Source organism: Cervus canadensis, chromosome X, assembly GCF_019320065.1.
Source record: "Cervus canadensis isolate Bull #8, Minnesota chromosome X, ASM1932006v1, whole genome shotgun sequence".
Classification (NCBI taxonomy): Eukaryota; Metazoa; Chordata; class Mammalia; order Artiodactyla; family Cervidae; genus Cervus; species Cervus canadensis.
In genome coordinates, this window is record NC_057419.1 from 119,501,842 (window position 1) to 119,518,508 (window position 16,667).

The following is a 16,667-nucleotide window of genomic DNA, read 5'->3' on the forward strand; positions in this document are numbered from 1 at the left end:
AAAACAATTCTTTTACATGCAACTTAAAATATTGTCAACAAAAACCAGTTCCTTAACCAGGTAGCATTACTATAAACACCATAGTAATTTATATTTCTTCTGCTATATTACACATGAAATAGCTGCATTGTCTCTTCAGTGTGAAATTGCTCTGTTTTTTTAACTTACCCTGTCTACTATTTCCTACTCCTTCTATTAGGGATGATTTCAACCTGCCCAGGTTTCAGCAATATTTTTTGAGTCACCTGAGAAAAGTGTTATTTTTTTTCAGTATTTTTTTCTGAAGTATAGTTGATTTACAGTATTGTGTTAGTTTCAGGTATGCAGTAAAGCAATTTATATATATATATATATATGATGTCATTTATAAGTATGAATACCTTCATAGAGGAAAATTAGATTAGAAAAGCAAAAATAAGAAAAAGTCACCCTTAATCCCATCATCTTGCTGTAACTACTATTAACATTTAGTGTGGTACCTTTCAGACCTTTCTTTTGTGCAAATCTATTTATGTAAATAATTTCTTTCTCTCTTTTTGCAAAAATGGGTCACTCTGTTTTCTTGCTTGCCTTTTTTCACTCAACAATACATTAGAAGCATATTCCCATGTCATCAGATATATATTTACATAATCATTCAAAATGACCATTTAGTATTCCATTTATGAATATACTATATGATATTTTGTCAAATGCTTCTTCTCGGACATCTAAGTTGTTAGATTTCCCCCTGTCCCTGAATTCTAACTGTCCTGAGTCCATTACTGTTCTAAGAATTTAATTTGGATACAAGAAGAATCTGAGATCATTCTATAACTTCCACCTTATAACAACTTCTATGTGTAGCTAAAGAAATTATCTGGGTTGATATAATACCAAAGCCTTAAAAGTGACAGTTTCTTCTAAAAAAACAGAGAGTGAACACCATGGAGACAATTGGCAGAAATATTTTTCAGTTATTTTCTCAACATAATTTTTGCTGTCAACGAGGAAGCCTTGTGAAAAACAGAGAACTTAGTAAAGGTGAAGTGGAAAGATGAGGTTTGGAGCCAGACAGTCTGGCTTTGAATCTGGTTTCTGTCACTCACTATCTGGGGGACCTTAGAGGAGTTGTTTAGCCTAAGTCTTTGTTTTCTGATATGTAAAATAGGGATAAAATATTTATTTCATTAATTACCAGGAGGATTAGCAGTATCATACGTAAAGAGCCTAACACAGTGCCCGATACAAGAGTATACACTAGACATACTAGCTATTTTACTATTTTACCTTTTCCTTAACGTACCAAGGAAACTGCATATTTTCAAAAATGTCACTAGCTTAAATGTCTTTGATAAGAATCGTGAAGTAGCTTTGTGATAAGAACAGAACGGTCACTAGAGTGGTAAGCAAGATACTGTTACCAGAAGTGTTTGTTCCAGCTTCTGAAGAACCCTGAGCAATGGGATCACAATGTGGTTCTTGGCATACTGTGGTTTCAGTGATGAATTTCAGATATAGGATAGAGAAGGAACACCAAGCCCTTGACCTTGCCTTTATGAACTTTATGAAAGCATTTAAAAGCACCACTGGACACACATTCTGGGAGCTAGTAAACAAGTTTTGGCTATGTGAAAATGACTATTGGATAACTTCTACAATGTTCACTGTTGGCCAAAATGGACATATTGTCCTGTCTTATGGACTAGGATTCATTTTGAGGTTCTCAAAGATGACTCCACGATTCTCTATAAAAACTTGCCTTGCTCTACAGCCTCAACAGGGAAGAGCAATTCAAGAACATTTCAAATGAAAAGACATAATAGGGGAAAGTAGGAACAGACAGGGCAAGGTGCTGAGTAGGATCAGAAACAAGGTGACTCGAGAACAAAGTCTACAGATAATGAATTTTAGGCAGATTTGCAAATAAGGATAGTACATGCTCTGTAAATAGCAGTTGTTGCCACAAGCCAAAGGGCAATATTTACATGAATCCGGTGGCAAGGTCTGTGGACCAAGCTTTGACCTTTCCAGCGAAACTTATACTTGGTAGCACTTTCAGCCACGTCATCTTGCAAAGGAAGGATCACATAATACATACATGGAAAATTGCCAAATACAAATATGTTTTGTTACCCCAAATTAATTTCTAAATTCTTTTTTTTTTCAGAACTGGGAACACATGTTCCCACAGAAAAGGTGTTATGAAAGTATGTGAGTTCCCCACATCTCCTCACAAAAGTGCATTTAGACCACTACTTTAACTGAAATACCATACCCTGGAAATGAGAAAATCAATCGAATAAAGTACTCTTGCAAGCAGGAACACATCAATACACAAGGAATGTTTCTTGAGACTTTCTTTGTGGATGCCCCAGGCAATGAAAAGGGGAATTCTATCCTCCCATAGCTGCAATTTGGTGATAAAGAACTCTTCCATTGCCCTTGTCTGGAAGGGTCCTTCTCAAGTCAGGTGGGTCCATGTACTATAGCATCCTTCTCTTTCCGTGCTTCTTGAATTTTCCCACCAGACAACTTAGTGAGTTGAACAGCTAGTGGGGAAGGGGTAGGATATTCAATTAGAAGTTTCAAACTATCATTTGGAGACACTTCAAACTCTGCAGTTCATTCTTTAATACATTTGCACATTTTAATTAAAAAAATAGTGTTTAGAATGACCTGTCAAGTAAATTAATTCCATCCCACTTTTGGATTGCAGTTGATGCTTCAGAAAAAGGAACGATTTTTAATATTGAGACTCTATATACCTGTTGGATAGTACACATGTGTACTTCAGGGTGAGAAATGTAGGCACTAGGGGCAAAATCTAAAGTAAATGAGGAGAACATAATGAAAGTAAAATCAGAGAAAAGCTAGCACCACCAGCCTGTCCTTTCTTCTCAGCGGCACACTCCTTCCATCTTCTGTGTTTTGCTCTTTGCTCTTTCCTTTTCTCTGTTCAAAACCAGTCCCAGGACAGGATCTCACACTCATTCACACTAAGGTGTAAATGATCAACAATAGCCGAAATGTCACATGGCCTTTGGACATTAACGAGTCACAGCTTTAAAACAAAAAATGAATTTAGGGTACTATCCCAAGGAGAAAGGGATGTATTTGGGGGGTAATTGTGTGCTTTCCTGCTTTTTGCAGAAATCACACTTGATTTCAGATTCATAATTTAGGAAGGTGTGTTGAGGGAAATTAATCATGACTTCTTTCCACTTTGGAAAATACTTGCTTCTTTTTGGAAATTTTAGTTTTGTGATTGTTGCTTGGTATACTGTGTTCTATATGTTTTGTTATCTTTTTTCCCTAATGACTGAATTTTAAGACTAAGATGTAAATCTTTCTGTTATTGATCAAAATAAATGGGTGAGGAGAAACAGAAACAATAATATTTAATAACTGATATTTGCATACCCTTTACGAAATTCCTTTGTACCCACGATCTTGCATATGATTGGTGTTGACTTACTACTAAATAACAACAGGGATATGAATAAAACAAAAACCCCCCACAATAACTCAATCTAATTATTAATATCAGGCACCTAACATGAATTGCCCCAGGTTCTGTGGGGACCTTGACCTTGTCCCCCAGGACTTTTAAAATTCAGGAGTGAACGCAAAAGAAGGGCTTCTGTACCCTGGCCATCTAAGAGATAGCAGAGTTGAAAACAGATCGAGTCACGCTCTGCCTTCTAAGTGAACATCTGCAGCTGCAATCAAGAGATTCAAGGAATGCTTCTTTTGCAGAACTTACAAAGGTGGGGAAGGCACCACCAGTTCCCCTTTGGGAACCTCGGAAAGGGCAGTCCCGTGAGGGGCTCTGGGCTTGCAATGGTGAGACAGACCTTCTACGGTAGAGTTACGAGCAGAGGAAAAGTTCTTTGTGCAAGAAGGGGAGAGCGCCCCGAGGTACAAAGAGCAGATTTAAGGGGAAGAGGATTCCTTCTGCACACATCTGCGAGGGGAGCTCGGGCTGGCTGTTGGGGGCGTGTGGGGAACGAGATTTTCAGGGGGCCGCGGGCTGTGGGTTCCCGCCCCCACCCCTGTCCGCGCCCCACGCTCAGGCAACAGTTGGTCGTGCGGGGCCGCTCGGGCTCCGAGTGGGGAGGGGGAGTCTCGCGATCGTTCGGGGGGGGGGCGGAGGAAGGGGGGAGGGTGACGGGGGGAGGCCATGACGTAGGGTGGGTGGACGGAAGTGGGGCAGGGTTGAGGGTTATTTAAAGAAGGGGGGCCCGAACGAAGGGGTTGGAAGCGAGTGATTCCCCACCCCTGCTCCATCCAGCTCGTTCCAGTGCAGACACTGCCGCCGCCCCGGAGCCCTCGTCCCCTTGCTCGTCCCCCTCCTCGTTCCCGCTCCAACGCCATGGAGCCGGACACCGCCGCAGTGGCGGGCACCGTGGCAGCCTCTGATGCGACCGCCGCGATCGTGCTCGTAGAGGACGATCAGCCGGGGCCGTCCACCTCTAAGGAGGAGGGAGCGGCCGCCGCGGCCACCGAAGCCACCGTGGCCACGGAGAAGGACGAGAAGAAGAAGGAGGTAAATAGGAAGGGGGTGTGTATGCGGTGGACAAATCCCGCGCCGGGCCCCTCCGAGGGGCCCAAACCTTGACCTTTGGGCGCCGACAGGTACCCGCAGAGCTCGGCGGGGCTGGGGGCGGCGGGCGCGCGGGGTGGGGGCGGCGGAACAGTCTCGGCTTCGCTCCCCTCCCCCTTCCCTTCTCGCCGCCGGGAGGGCGGGGGCGGGGCGCGGGCGCGGCGCGGGGTGGCTGGTTCCCGTTATCCCGGGGCTGGGGGGCTGGGGAGCCCCCCAACAGCCCCCGGCCCCCTTCGCGTTCCCGGAACTGGGGTAACGGGGTGGGGGATGGGGCCGTGCAGGAAAAAGCCTCCGCCTCTCCCTCTCCTCTCGCTCTCTCTCCCCCTCTTCCCGTCGGCCTCTGCCTGGGAAATCTGGGCCCTTCAATCCCACACTCGCGCAAAAGGGGTTTTGCTGGAGGCTTATTTTTTTAAAATTTGAATTTCCAGGTGCCGGTGGTGGGGAGGCGGAGGACGAGAGGAGAGACTTTTACATCTTTGATTGGCAGTGTCGGCCCCTTGGGTGGCAGGGAAAAAAAGAAAAAAAAATCATCTCTTGTTCGTTTGGTCCCCGCCTGCTGAGTGAGGCGGGGGTGTCACCCCGAGAAAATGAGCTCTCGGCGTTGTACCCCCGCCCCCTTCCAATCCAAACCCCAAACTGAGGCACCGTGAACGCTGACTTAGGAAAATTTCCAACGTGTGCACCCTCACCCTCTCCTGCCCCGCCCCCGACGGTATAGTGTTTCACTCCAGGGCCACCCAAATGGTCCCCCAATCCGGCCCCAAGCCTTCCAGGCTTCCGCCTCTCTTTCCTAGTGGGCGCTGCTGGCTCCTGGACACAAGCAGGTTTTTTTTTTTTTTTTAATTTTTTTAAAGCTCAGCCTCGCCAGAATGAACTGCTGCTACTAGTACGTAAGGGGACCGCTCTGACACCTATTAAAGCCAGATCCAGAAAAATGTGTATTATCTCCGTAAGGCATATGTCGTATGGACCGAGACGTGCAAATAAAAACTAGGAAACTCGCTGAAAAATTAAGATAAAGAATAGGATGGGGCATAAGGATGTTTCATGTATAATAAAATTGCTTATGGCTGGATTTTTTTCCATTTACGAGTAGACATATCGCAATTTAAAAAAAAAGGTAGGTAATGAGAATTATGCTTTAGCGATCTCCAGTGGCTTTGTCTGAATCATTATATGATACTATACGACCAAATGAAAAGCTTTTGAGGGAAATTAACACCTTTCGCTCTGAATTAGAGTAATTTTAAATTCAGCAGTTGCTTAAGTGACATATTTTACTATTACAAGGTTGACTAAACAGAAAGACAATTGTAGTGCTAAGTGAAAACCATAGAAAACATACGCATTTTAAGATCTGTGTGGTACTTGATCGGTAAGACAATATCAGTGATTAAAGCTGGGCCAAATAGCAAGCATCAATATAAATCAATGTTGGGAAATTTCAGCAGCGTGTCTAGGTGCCTTTTATTCCCTAGACTGGACGAATGTAAGTGCTCACCTGTCTTTTGTACGGCAATCAAGGTTCTCGAATCTCCAGGGTGTATTAAATTTTTTGGCTTATGAAGAGATTGGGAATCAATAGAAAACCTGTATAATCACTGAGTTGAGGCATAGATATTGATGTAACTCTGTGGCCTCATCAGAAATTGCCCTAATAGTACCTCATTTGTCCGTTCAGCACAGGGAAATGAGATGCTGCCTGGAACTTACTTCCTGGATATCTGAAGTTTACTACTTTAGTCACTGCTTCTTTTTTATTTTCAATTTTTCCTTGAAAATCTGAATAGCCAAAACATCTGCTTAAGTGCTTTCATTTGTACCATTCCTTCAAATAAAGTAATCTGGTACCTCCCCCCATTCTAAATATTTACACGCTGCCTTGATGCCTTAACTGGTGTCCTAAAAGTGCAGATTAAATGCCTTTTTCTTATGTGTGTCAGTTATTGTACTCTGACAGTGATACAAAGGCATTTAAGACCTAAGAGGTTGTTTCCCCTCAATTAAATAACCATCTCCCAGACACTTCAATATTGTGTTGATTTTTTTTTTCATAATTTTTCAGTCTCCTCCCTCAATTGTCAGACTGTTGCCCAGTCACTCAGTGGTGTCCAACTCTTTGTGACCCCATGGACTGCAGCGTGCCAGACTTCCCTGTCTTTGGCCATCTCCCGGAGTTTGCTCAAACTCATGTCCATTGAGTTGTTGATGCCATGCAACCATCTCATCCTCTGTTATGATAAAGGACGTAGATGTAACAAAACATTTCAAATAAAACAAATGTAAAATACAGAATTACAAGTGACCCACCAGGGGGAGGGAAATCACCTGAAAGCCCAGCAGAAGGGCTATTCCTGCAGTGGAACTGAAGTTTCAGTCCCTGGCTTTGGCCATTCCCCTTGCTGTTGCCAGGGTGTCTTCTTCAAGTGGTGGTTCCCAAGTCATTTGCTGCTGCTTTTACTCTCTGTAGAATGGGAAGCCAGATTATCAATCATGCTGAAATTGTGTGTATATTAAATAAAATAGTCTCTGAATGAGAGCATTTTCATGATGCATAAAGTAGATGAGAGTGGATTGTCTTCTGAAATTTAGCTAAGAAGGGTATTTTTGCTTACCTTCTGGTTCTTTTTTTTTTTACCTTCTGGTTCTTGAACTTCCTTTTTCTAAGTGACAGTTGGATAACCCAACGCCATGAAAATTGGAGTTGGTATTTTTGGTAATGAAAATGTCAAGAAAAAGGTCATGGTCTTTAAAACAGGACATCTTGGTGACCTTGTGTTGCATTCTTATAGCATCTAGACTACCAGATGAGAAAACCCATAAGGAATTCATTAGAATATCTTAGTCACCTTTTATATTTCCTGGGATGAGAGGTACATTTGCAAAAACATACACATACAAAAATGGGAAGATTTTGAAGGTAGATATTTTAAAATTTGTTGTGAAAGATAGTGCCAATTAAGTAATTGCCTACTGCTTTAAATGGCAATGCTCACGATTAGGAATTTTAATTATCATATAATTAAAATTTTATGATATTCTACTACAAGATAAGGAAAAAGTAACAAGTGTTTTTCGAATAGTAAAGCTTTAGTTTTCTGTAAGTGAAATTTGCATTCCACATTATTAGATACATACTTAGGTATTTGAGGAGAGGTAATTTTTGAAACTTGTAAAGTAGATTTCATTTAGCTTTTCAAGGAACGATAAAGGATTTTCTTATCCAATTTTCTTTACTTTTTGCTTTGAAAATAAAAGAGGGTTTCTAGCATATGTGACAGTTTGAAAGTGTGGTATTGAGGGCATTTGAGTAGTTTCTATTCTCATCCATCCATAATTACATTCAAAACATCCCACATATATACGTATGAGATGCTGTAAATCAAGACGGCTGTTATTGGGGCTAAGAATAACTGGACAGTATCTAATCAGTGCTCCAAAGGAGAACCCTGATCAGGGTCAAATTCCATAATCTTAGTTTGGATTTCCTCAAAATAGAAATTTTAGTAAATGTTAGAAAACATTTATTAACTACCGGAGCCAGATTTTTCTTGTTTAAGATCACATTCTTCTATTGATTTATGACCCAAGCTTTTAGGAACATGCTGTTAAAAGTCATGCTCAAATGGACATAATTTCTTTAGTTTTCACAGATTTGTGTTTTGACTTTGCAGTCTGCGTTAAAACTCAAATGCCCTCCACTTTGGTACTAATGGGTAGATTTATATTTTTATTATTTTATTTCTTGATTTCTTTCAGGGATGGAGGTATATTCTACATATCTGTTTATAAGTACAAGCTTGTCTTTAAAAAGGATAGGGTACCTGACATAACCCCCTAGATAATTTCAGTATTTTTAAGTAGCTGATTTATGTTACTATTCATTAAATTACAGTGTTTTAAATATCAAAGGTTAATAATAGCCCTGAGAAACTGCTTCTACAAGATATTCATGTATATACTTTTAAAAGGTTTTCTGTCCAGTTGGAGAAAATTAACATAAACCAGAAGTTTGAAACTACTGTTTCATTGTGTCAAATATAAATGATCACACTGCAGTACATAAAAGTTTTAATGTTACAATTAAAATATAAAAACAATATTAAAAAATTACATCTTTTCAGGAGCAGAAACCACAGTCTTTTCTCATGAAAGTTTGGCTTGTTTCCATTACATAAAGAAGCACCTTTGAGAATTAATATTTACTTTCCTTGAATTCTTTGGTTTGTGGTTGAAAATATCCTAGGTTTTGAATCTCTTCTTGAGTGGTTATGCACTTCTTTCACTTTACACAATAGGTGAAAAGGCTCATTTTCCCACCTTTTGGTTTTTATTTTAATTAGTATTATTTCTCTGGCTTTACAATTCTTTGGATTTTTTTTAATTGGACCTCAGGTGCACAGAACTGGATTAATCATAAGCCCTGTTCATGACATGCTCTCATCATTGGTCCATGCATGGCCCATGTGGATTTATTTATTTAGTATTTAATTACTTTTTATTTTCTTCAAATGAGAATGCTGACCTTGCTTTGCAATTTGATGATTTATTTTCTTTGAAATTCTAGAAAAACGTTTCTCCATTTCAACTCAAACTTGCTGTTAAAGCTTCTAAATCTGAAAAGGAAATGGATCCAGAATATGAAGAGAAAATGGTAAATATGTTCTTGGGTAGAAGAGTGAATACAGTAGTTGATTTTTATAGAGGAGATGTGAAAGATTAAAAAATACATGTGTGTATATGATGAATACAGAATCATAGACTTTAGAATTAAAAAGTAATTTAATATATAATCCATCATAATAGATTTTTGTTGGATAAATGAATCTCCTCATTTTCAGATGAGGAAATAGAGTATCAGAGAAATGATATGGAATAGTTGAGACCAGAAGCCACATCTCTTCATTTTTGTTTAGCCCTCTTTACCCCATAATAGGATGTTTTATGCTAGAAATATTTTATCCACAAAGTGAAAATATAAGTGGCAATATCAGTATGGCTGAGAGAAAGCAGGTCACAAAACCAGCCTGGTATTTTTTTTCCTCTCTCTCTCTTTGCTCTGGATATGTGAATGAATGCTCCATATTATGAAACATGTAATATATCTTTTTGAGGGAAGGCTAATTGCCCAGTGTATGAAAATATTACACATTTAAGCAATATAACCTTAGATATACCTACCTAGTGCTTTGCTGTACATTTCATTATTTATTTTTACCTCACCAAAACCCATATTTTAGCTTTAATTTTAACTGGACTTTTATGCCTTGGGATTTTTCAAAACCAGTGAACTTGGTTAACTGAAAAGAGAAATAAATGGGTAGTTGTAACTGAATTTTTTTTTTGTCAAGGGGTTGTTTTTGAAAGTAAGTAGAGATGAAGTACATTTTTTGGTCGTTTGTAGTGATTTTACAGAACTCAGTGCCTTAACACTTAAGGCCACATCTAACGTGGACAAGTTAATGTTTTAACAACTCTAGAAACAACATTCCAGTGAGGATAACATAAAATGGAAAGATTTTGGCCTCCTTCCAGCTACTGGCCTGAATGTATTTGTCTAATTCTTGTATTTATGGTAATGAATTCTTGGAAGATTCTTATGTTATTAATTATGCATCCTTCATTGGTAATCAAATATTGTCTACCCTGTGGTTAGAAAGTGACTGGGAATTAAAAAATCACCTTTGTTTTTTTCTTTATCTAGAATTATAAATAGTCTTTTGATCTTTTAAGATGTTTTTAGTGAAAAAATTTTATTGCATTTATTTGTATAAGCTATATGACCTTTTAAAATTTATTTAGAATTTATAACATACACTTTTGAATTGCTAATGTGTATTAACTGTTTCAGTTATATGTGTGTGTGTATATTTTTTCTCTTAAGTCCTCACTTTCGGGAGAAACTTTATATACTTTTAGCATAAACCACAATTCTGCAGATCACTATACTTGAAGAGAGAAATGTATTGTACCAAATCATTGAAAATATTTTGAGAGAAGATGACACTATATTCTGAGTTTTAAATTATTTCTAGATGAAAATTCTTGGCTTTCCAAACCATTCAGAATTTGCTTTTTGACCCCAATACTTTAAGCAGAATACTTATTATTGAGGCATTTATTAAGCCTGTCAGATCACTTGGCTTCTATTCAGACAATCTGAAAATACCATTTCCAAATTCTCCTTATTAGCTGTGGGAGCTTGGGCAAGTTACTTACCCTCTGTGGGCCTCAGTTTTATTTTTTATCGTCAGTAAAATGGGGATAATACTAGTACCTACCTCATAGATTTATTAAAAGAATTAAATGAGTTAGTATGTTTAAAGTACTTAGAGTGTAGTACAAATTAATTGCAATGTGTGTATTTGTTAAATTTTGAAAGAACACAAAAGGAAATCATTACTTTTTCTTTTGTCTTGTAAATTAGAAAGCAGATCGAGCAAAGAGATTTGAATTTTTACTGAAGCAGACAGAGCTTTTTGCACATTTCATTCAACCTTCAGCACAGAAATCTCCAACATCTCCTCTGAACATGAAATTGGGACGCCCTCGAATAAAGAAAGATGACAAGCAGAGCTTAATTTCTGTTGGAGAGTATGTTGGCATCTCTCTAACTTTCTTCCCTCCTTTCCTCCTGCCCTTCATACTTGCCTTCCTTCTTCATGTATTTAGTGTGATGTTATATCCAAAAAACAAGGTTATCACCTGTGTAAATATGTTTTAGAGACAATATTTTTTTTTCTCAATAGAAGTCAACCAATAAAAATGTCAGCTGGTTTTATCAACTTTTATGCAAGACTCTAGATAACTTTTTTTTTTCATAAAAGATATTAACAGAATATACTGACTTAATTGACACCTTAGCATTTGGATTGAATATGAAGATATTTCTTTTTCTGTTTCAGCTACCGTCACAGGCGCACAGAACAAGAAGAAGATGAAGAGCTCCTCTCAGAGAGTCGGAAAACATCTAATGTGTGTGTTAGATTTGAAGTGTCACCTTCGTGTAAGTACCTCATCATATTGATGTTTTTTGTTTTCAGTTTAGTTTTAGAAAAATTTTACTTGGTTGTACTAATGAAAGTATGTGAGCCTTGATTTTTTTGTTTCAGATGTGAAAGGAGGACCACTGAGAGATTATCAGATTCGAGGACTGAACTGGTTGATCTCTTTGTATGAAAATGGAGTCAACGGTATTTTGGCTGATGAAATGGTAAGGAGTTGGTAGCTAAAAACACATTCTCATTTATCAATAATTTTATGTAAATTTGAAATACCCGAGCTGAAATTCCCACCCGCCCCAGAGTTTGGGGGCTAGATGTTTTATTTAGCTGTAACATACAAGGTATTTGTAAAGTCTAGAATTGTTTAACCTCTGGAACATATGCTTTCACAGGCCCCACAGATTTGTTATTGAAATTTCCTCAAATGGTATTAAAAAAAAACCTCCTTGTACTTTTGTCGATATTCGCACTTTGGTTTCCAAGGAGCTCAGAACTATAGTGAATGCCGAAATGGAACATCTGTGTAACTTTTAATGGTCTGCCATTGTGTCTTTTGTGCCTTTTCCTATTCTTTACCTTTTACTTTCCTTGGCCCTCTTTATTTCTCTTTGACCATTAATTTATGTTCCATGTTTTCATTGTAGGCTACCTGAAATCCTTTTGGGACTGAGGTGGGGCTAAAAGCCAAACGCTAAATGAATGAATGCATGCATGAGTGAATGTAAATGCCTCTGTGTGTGATCAAACAAAGTGTGAATAGATGGAATAAAGAACAAAAAAGTGAAGAGCAGTATTGAGTCTTGATATAGTAGAGTGCCAGCTGGGTCAGGAAATGAGCTGAGAATTGATGGGAGGTATAGTCGTCCCTCCATATACGGGGTAGATTGGTTCAGGGACTCCCCGTGGATATCAAAATCTGTGGAAGCTCAAGTCCTCATGTAGAATGGCATAGCACAGTTGGGCCCTCTGGGGATTTTGATCTGCGGTTGGTTGAATACCTGGATGTGAAAGCTGTGGATTCTGAGGGCGCACTGTGTAAAAAAAAAAAAATGACCAAAGAGAAAAAGTAAGGCCATTTAAAATGCTAATTCAGGAGGTCAGAGGAGTATATGAAGACTTGGTTTGACATTTTAAGACCAAATGTATACGGTGTGGGTTAAGACAGGGCAGTGATACTCCTATTTATGACTCCAGAGCCATATTTGCAATCACTTGTCCATATGAGCCACATGACTATTTATGCTCCATAGCTTGTAGTGTAGTAGTTGGTTCCATAAGTACTCATCCCTGGCTAAGCAACTGGTAGGTGTGTGGCAGGTCCTTTAAATCCAGGGTCTGGAACTCCTTACGTTTAGTATTCTGGGTTGAAAACTGCAGTCAGCTCAGGCAGGAAGGAGCTTAGTTAATTGTTTGCAACCCCATGGACTGTAGCCCCCCAGGCTCCTCTGTCCATGGGATTTCCCAAGCAAGAATACCAGAGGAGGGTGCCATTTCCTTCTCCAGGACAAGGGAAAGACTAGGATTATTTGCCCCAAGCTCCTCTTGGCTGCAGCCTGTCTAAACAGGAATTAACTAAAGATCTTTCATATTGAATTTATGCCGATACCAGTTATATTTTAATTATTAAAAAGGAGAAAGTTTAATGATGCTAGAAAATTTGGGAAAAAAATCAGGAAAAAATTTAAAGTAAGTTTTATTTTTATTACCTAGAAACAACAATACGTAACAGTTTGCATATTTCTTTTTAGCCTTTTTCCTCTGGTTTTATTTATTTTTCATATTTGAGGTCATATTGTATATATGATTTAGTATTCTGATTTCTTCACATTTGTACATATTTTCCACATAATTAAAACATTTTGGTGAAAATAATTGTTAATTACTGCATGATAATTAATTCTAGGAAGGTAACATAATTTTATTCATTTCATATGGATTGGTTGATGTATTATATATATATAGTATGTATAATATATATGTATATAGTATATATTGGTCGATATATATATATATATCTACTTGATGTCTAATAATACTGTTATGAGGACCCTTGTAATTTAGTTTTCTGCACCTCTCAGATTATTTCCATAGTATTTCTAGAAGCAGAATTACTTGGTTAAGGAGTATAAACATTTTAAGATTTTTTTTTCATTTTAAGATTTTAATGAATAGCATCCATAAAACCCATCTCATAAGTAAAATGTCAGGCAGGATAAAGCCTATAAAAATAGCTTTTAGCTTAGGTTTATAAAAGAAATATATACCTTGACTAGAGACAAAGTCAGAAAGTGTTTTAAAAGGTTGTGTGACATAGAACATAGTTCCTTTTCCCGTAGGTTAGGTAGTGGGTTCATGGGTGTTCAGTATATTATTTTTCTTAAAAAGTCATCTGGACTAGGTGATTCCTAGGTTCCTTTCTGGCTGCAAAGTTCTTTTATGTTTTGTTCCCTTATGATTCCTTAGGTCTTCAAGTGTATGAGATGCGAGTATAGAGCTATAGACCTCTTGAGATGCAGAGTCTGAATATTTCAAACCTGGGCTGTAATGATGTTGAGGGCAATGGGAAAGAAAGAGTGGTATCTAAGCAGGCTGACTAGGCTTCCCTGGTGGCTTAGTCTGTAAAGAATTCGCCTGCAGTGCAGGAGACCTAGGAGATGCGGGTTTAACCCCTGGGTTGGGAAGATCCCCTGGAGAAGGAAGTGGCAACCCATCCCAGTATTCTTGCCTGGGAAGTCCCATGGACAGAGGAGCCTGGAGGGCTACGTGTGTCCAACGTTACCACCACCACTAACACCACCACCACTAACACCAAGCAGGCTGATAAAGGAAATGTGTCTTTGTGAAATACACAAAGTTCCTAATTTTGCAAACGAGTAGAAAAAATGATAGGGGTTGCTCACTCCTTTAGGAGTAAAAGTCTCCTAAATAGAAAATTGCTTTGTTGAGCAACTTTCTAACTGCAAGTTCTTGGCTGCTTTTTGTGCTCAGCCAAAGTATTGAATTGGAATGGTTATTCATTTTAAAAAAAAGTCTTTTAACTTTTCCCAATGTGAGATATTTGGCAGATATCTTTTGTAATGTTGCTACTAACAAATGTTTCATTAAATAAAAAGTGATTATGGATTTTTTTCTCTGTGATGATAATGCAGGGTCTTGGTAAGACTTTACAAACGATTGCTTTGCTTGGTTACCTGAAACATTACCGAAACATTCCTGGACCTCACATGGTTTTAGTTCCAAAGTCGACTTTACACAACTGGATGAACGAGTTTAAGCGATGGGTCCCATCTCTTCGTGTTATTTGTTTCGTTGGAGACAAGGATGCGAGAGTAAGTGAGAAACAGGTTTTAAAAGGCAATCAAGAATAACAACATTTCTGGGGTTAAATTTTGTTGCTACAAAAGACATTTGAGTTGACTACTACTGAAGAACACTTAAGTTGTGCTTACTCTGTGTTAGATTCTTTTGTAAGTGCTTTTTTTAAATACCACATTATTTCTTGTTATTGACATTTGTGTGTATCTCTGTCAATGTACCTATACATTTTTTAAAAATTGGAATATAGTTGCTTTCCAGTGTTGTGTTTCTGCTGTACGGCAGAGTGAATCGGTTATATGTATACATATATCCCCTCTCTTTGTTTAAAATTTCCTTCCCATTTAGGTCACCACACAGCACTGAATAGAGTTCCCTGTGCTCTATAGTAGGTTCTCATTAGTTATCTATTTTATACATAGGGGTGTATATATGTCAATCCCAATATCCCAACTCATCCCACCCCCGCTTCCCTCCTTGGTATCCATATGTTTGTTCTCTACATTTGTGTCTCAATTTCTGCTTTCAGATAAGTTCATCTGTACCAGGTAAGCACTTTTAATATATTAATTGAGCTAATTCTCACAACACTCTTCTGAGGTAGATGTATTACCTATTTGTAACAGAAAATCCATTATTATGCTTATTTGCATTTACTTTTAACTAGCTCATTAATCTAAGCACTTTTGAGTTGCACTGAGTGACTTTTTATTTAAAAAAATCTTATTTTATTGACCATCTGTTTTATCAGTGATTCTATCATTTGTGCTATTTTGATGCCAAAAGTGTATGAATTTGCATTTCAGTTTAATTTTTTTACTTTTGACTTTGACTTGTTTACATCCACACATGCACATGCAGACACACGTGAATGGAATCTTTTATCCTTGTACGGAGAACCTTGTGTTTTGTGTTTATGCATAGACACAGCTTTCAGTTTTGATCTTTGAATAGAAGAATAGGTGTCTGCATACATTCTTAGAAAATATTAGAAATTAAGGGTTCTTGTTTAAATTAACTATTTGTCAATCTAGTAGGCTACAATTATTTTAGGACTGTTGAATTAATCTAAAAATAATGAATTATGCAAAAATACCAAAATGAATAATCAGCTTAGAAAGCATATTATTAAACTTGGTCTTTATTTTGCCTCCAGAGAACATAGTTTGGAGTAAAGATTTATTCTATTTTACATATTTAGATAGGTTATCAAAAGATATTCTCAAAAGAGTGGTAACATAATGAATTATGTAAGTTTATTCTTATCATTTTGCTTGAAGAAAAATTACTTAAATTTATTTAAATTTAACTTATAAATAATTTAAATATTGAAATACTGAGCTCATAAATTTAGAATTATAGGCTTGATTCTTCCCTATGCTTCATATTTTCCAGTAGCAAATTAGTCACTTAGAACTCTTTCTGATCACTGCTATTATTTAAATGTAATACCACTCCTTATAAAAATTTTGTATTTCCAAATTATTGATTTGTTTTGCTGTAATTTTCTTGAAGATCATAGATATTGAGAAATATCTGGGCTTGTGTTTTCATCATGTCTTAAGTCAGTTTAGTTGCTCAGTTGCATCTGACTCTTTGCGACCCCGTGGACTGCAGCACACCAGGCTTTCCTGTCCATCACCAACATGTATGCCAGTGGTTTTCGATTTTATTATATGGAATCCATGGGCTCCATGAAGTGTCTCTGGGAGTTTTCAAGAAAGAGTGGATTTAATTGGTTACTGCCCTCTCTCTCTTTTTTT

General features: G+C 37.9%; 1 protein-coding gene and 1 non-coding gene across 8 annotated transcripts in view; one reads left to right on the top strand and one right to left on the bottom strand.

Moving 5' to 3' along the window:
- The first annotated feature begins 4,180 nt into the window (after positions 1–4,180).
- Positions 4,181–16,667, top strand: part of SMARCA1 (SWI/SNF related, matrix associated, actin dependent regulator of chromatin, subfamily a, member 1) — a 68,895-nt gene continuing 56,408 nt past the window's right edge. For 6 of the 7 annotated variants that reach the window (XM_043458116.1, XM_043458118.1, XM_043458119.1 and 3 more), the window contains exons 1-6: positions 4,181–4,528; positions 9,153–9,239; positions 11,013–11,179; positions 11,491–11,591; positions 11,698–11,798; positions 14,739–14,918. In XM_043458116.1, the coding sequence (XP_043314051.1) occupies positions 4,355–4,528; positions 9,153–9,239; positions 11,013–11,179; positions 11,491–11,591; positions 11,698–11,798; positions 14,739–14,918 (810 nt within the window). In that variant the 5' untranslated portion in view covers positions 4,181–4,354. The remainder of the gene's footprint in view (positions 4,529–9,152; positions 9,240–11,012; positions 11,180–11,490; positions 11,592–11,697; positions 11,799–14,738; positions 14,919–16,667) is intronic. The other variant, XM_043458114.1, reaches the window with a different exon arrangement.
- LOC122436221 lies at positions 8,969–9,039 on the bottom strand. Its single transcript, XR_006267975.1, has one exon. It is a non-coding gene; the product is annotated as a small nucleolar RNA SNORD112 (small nucleolar RNA).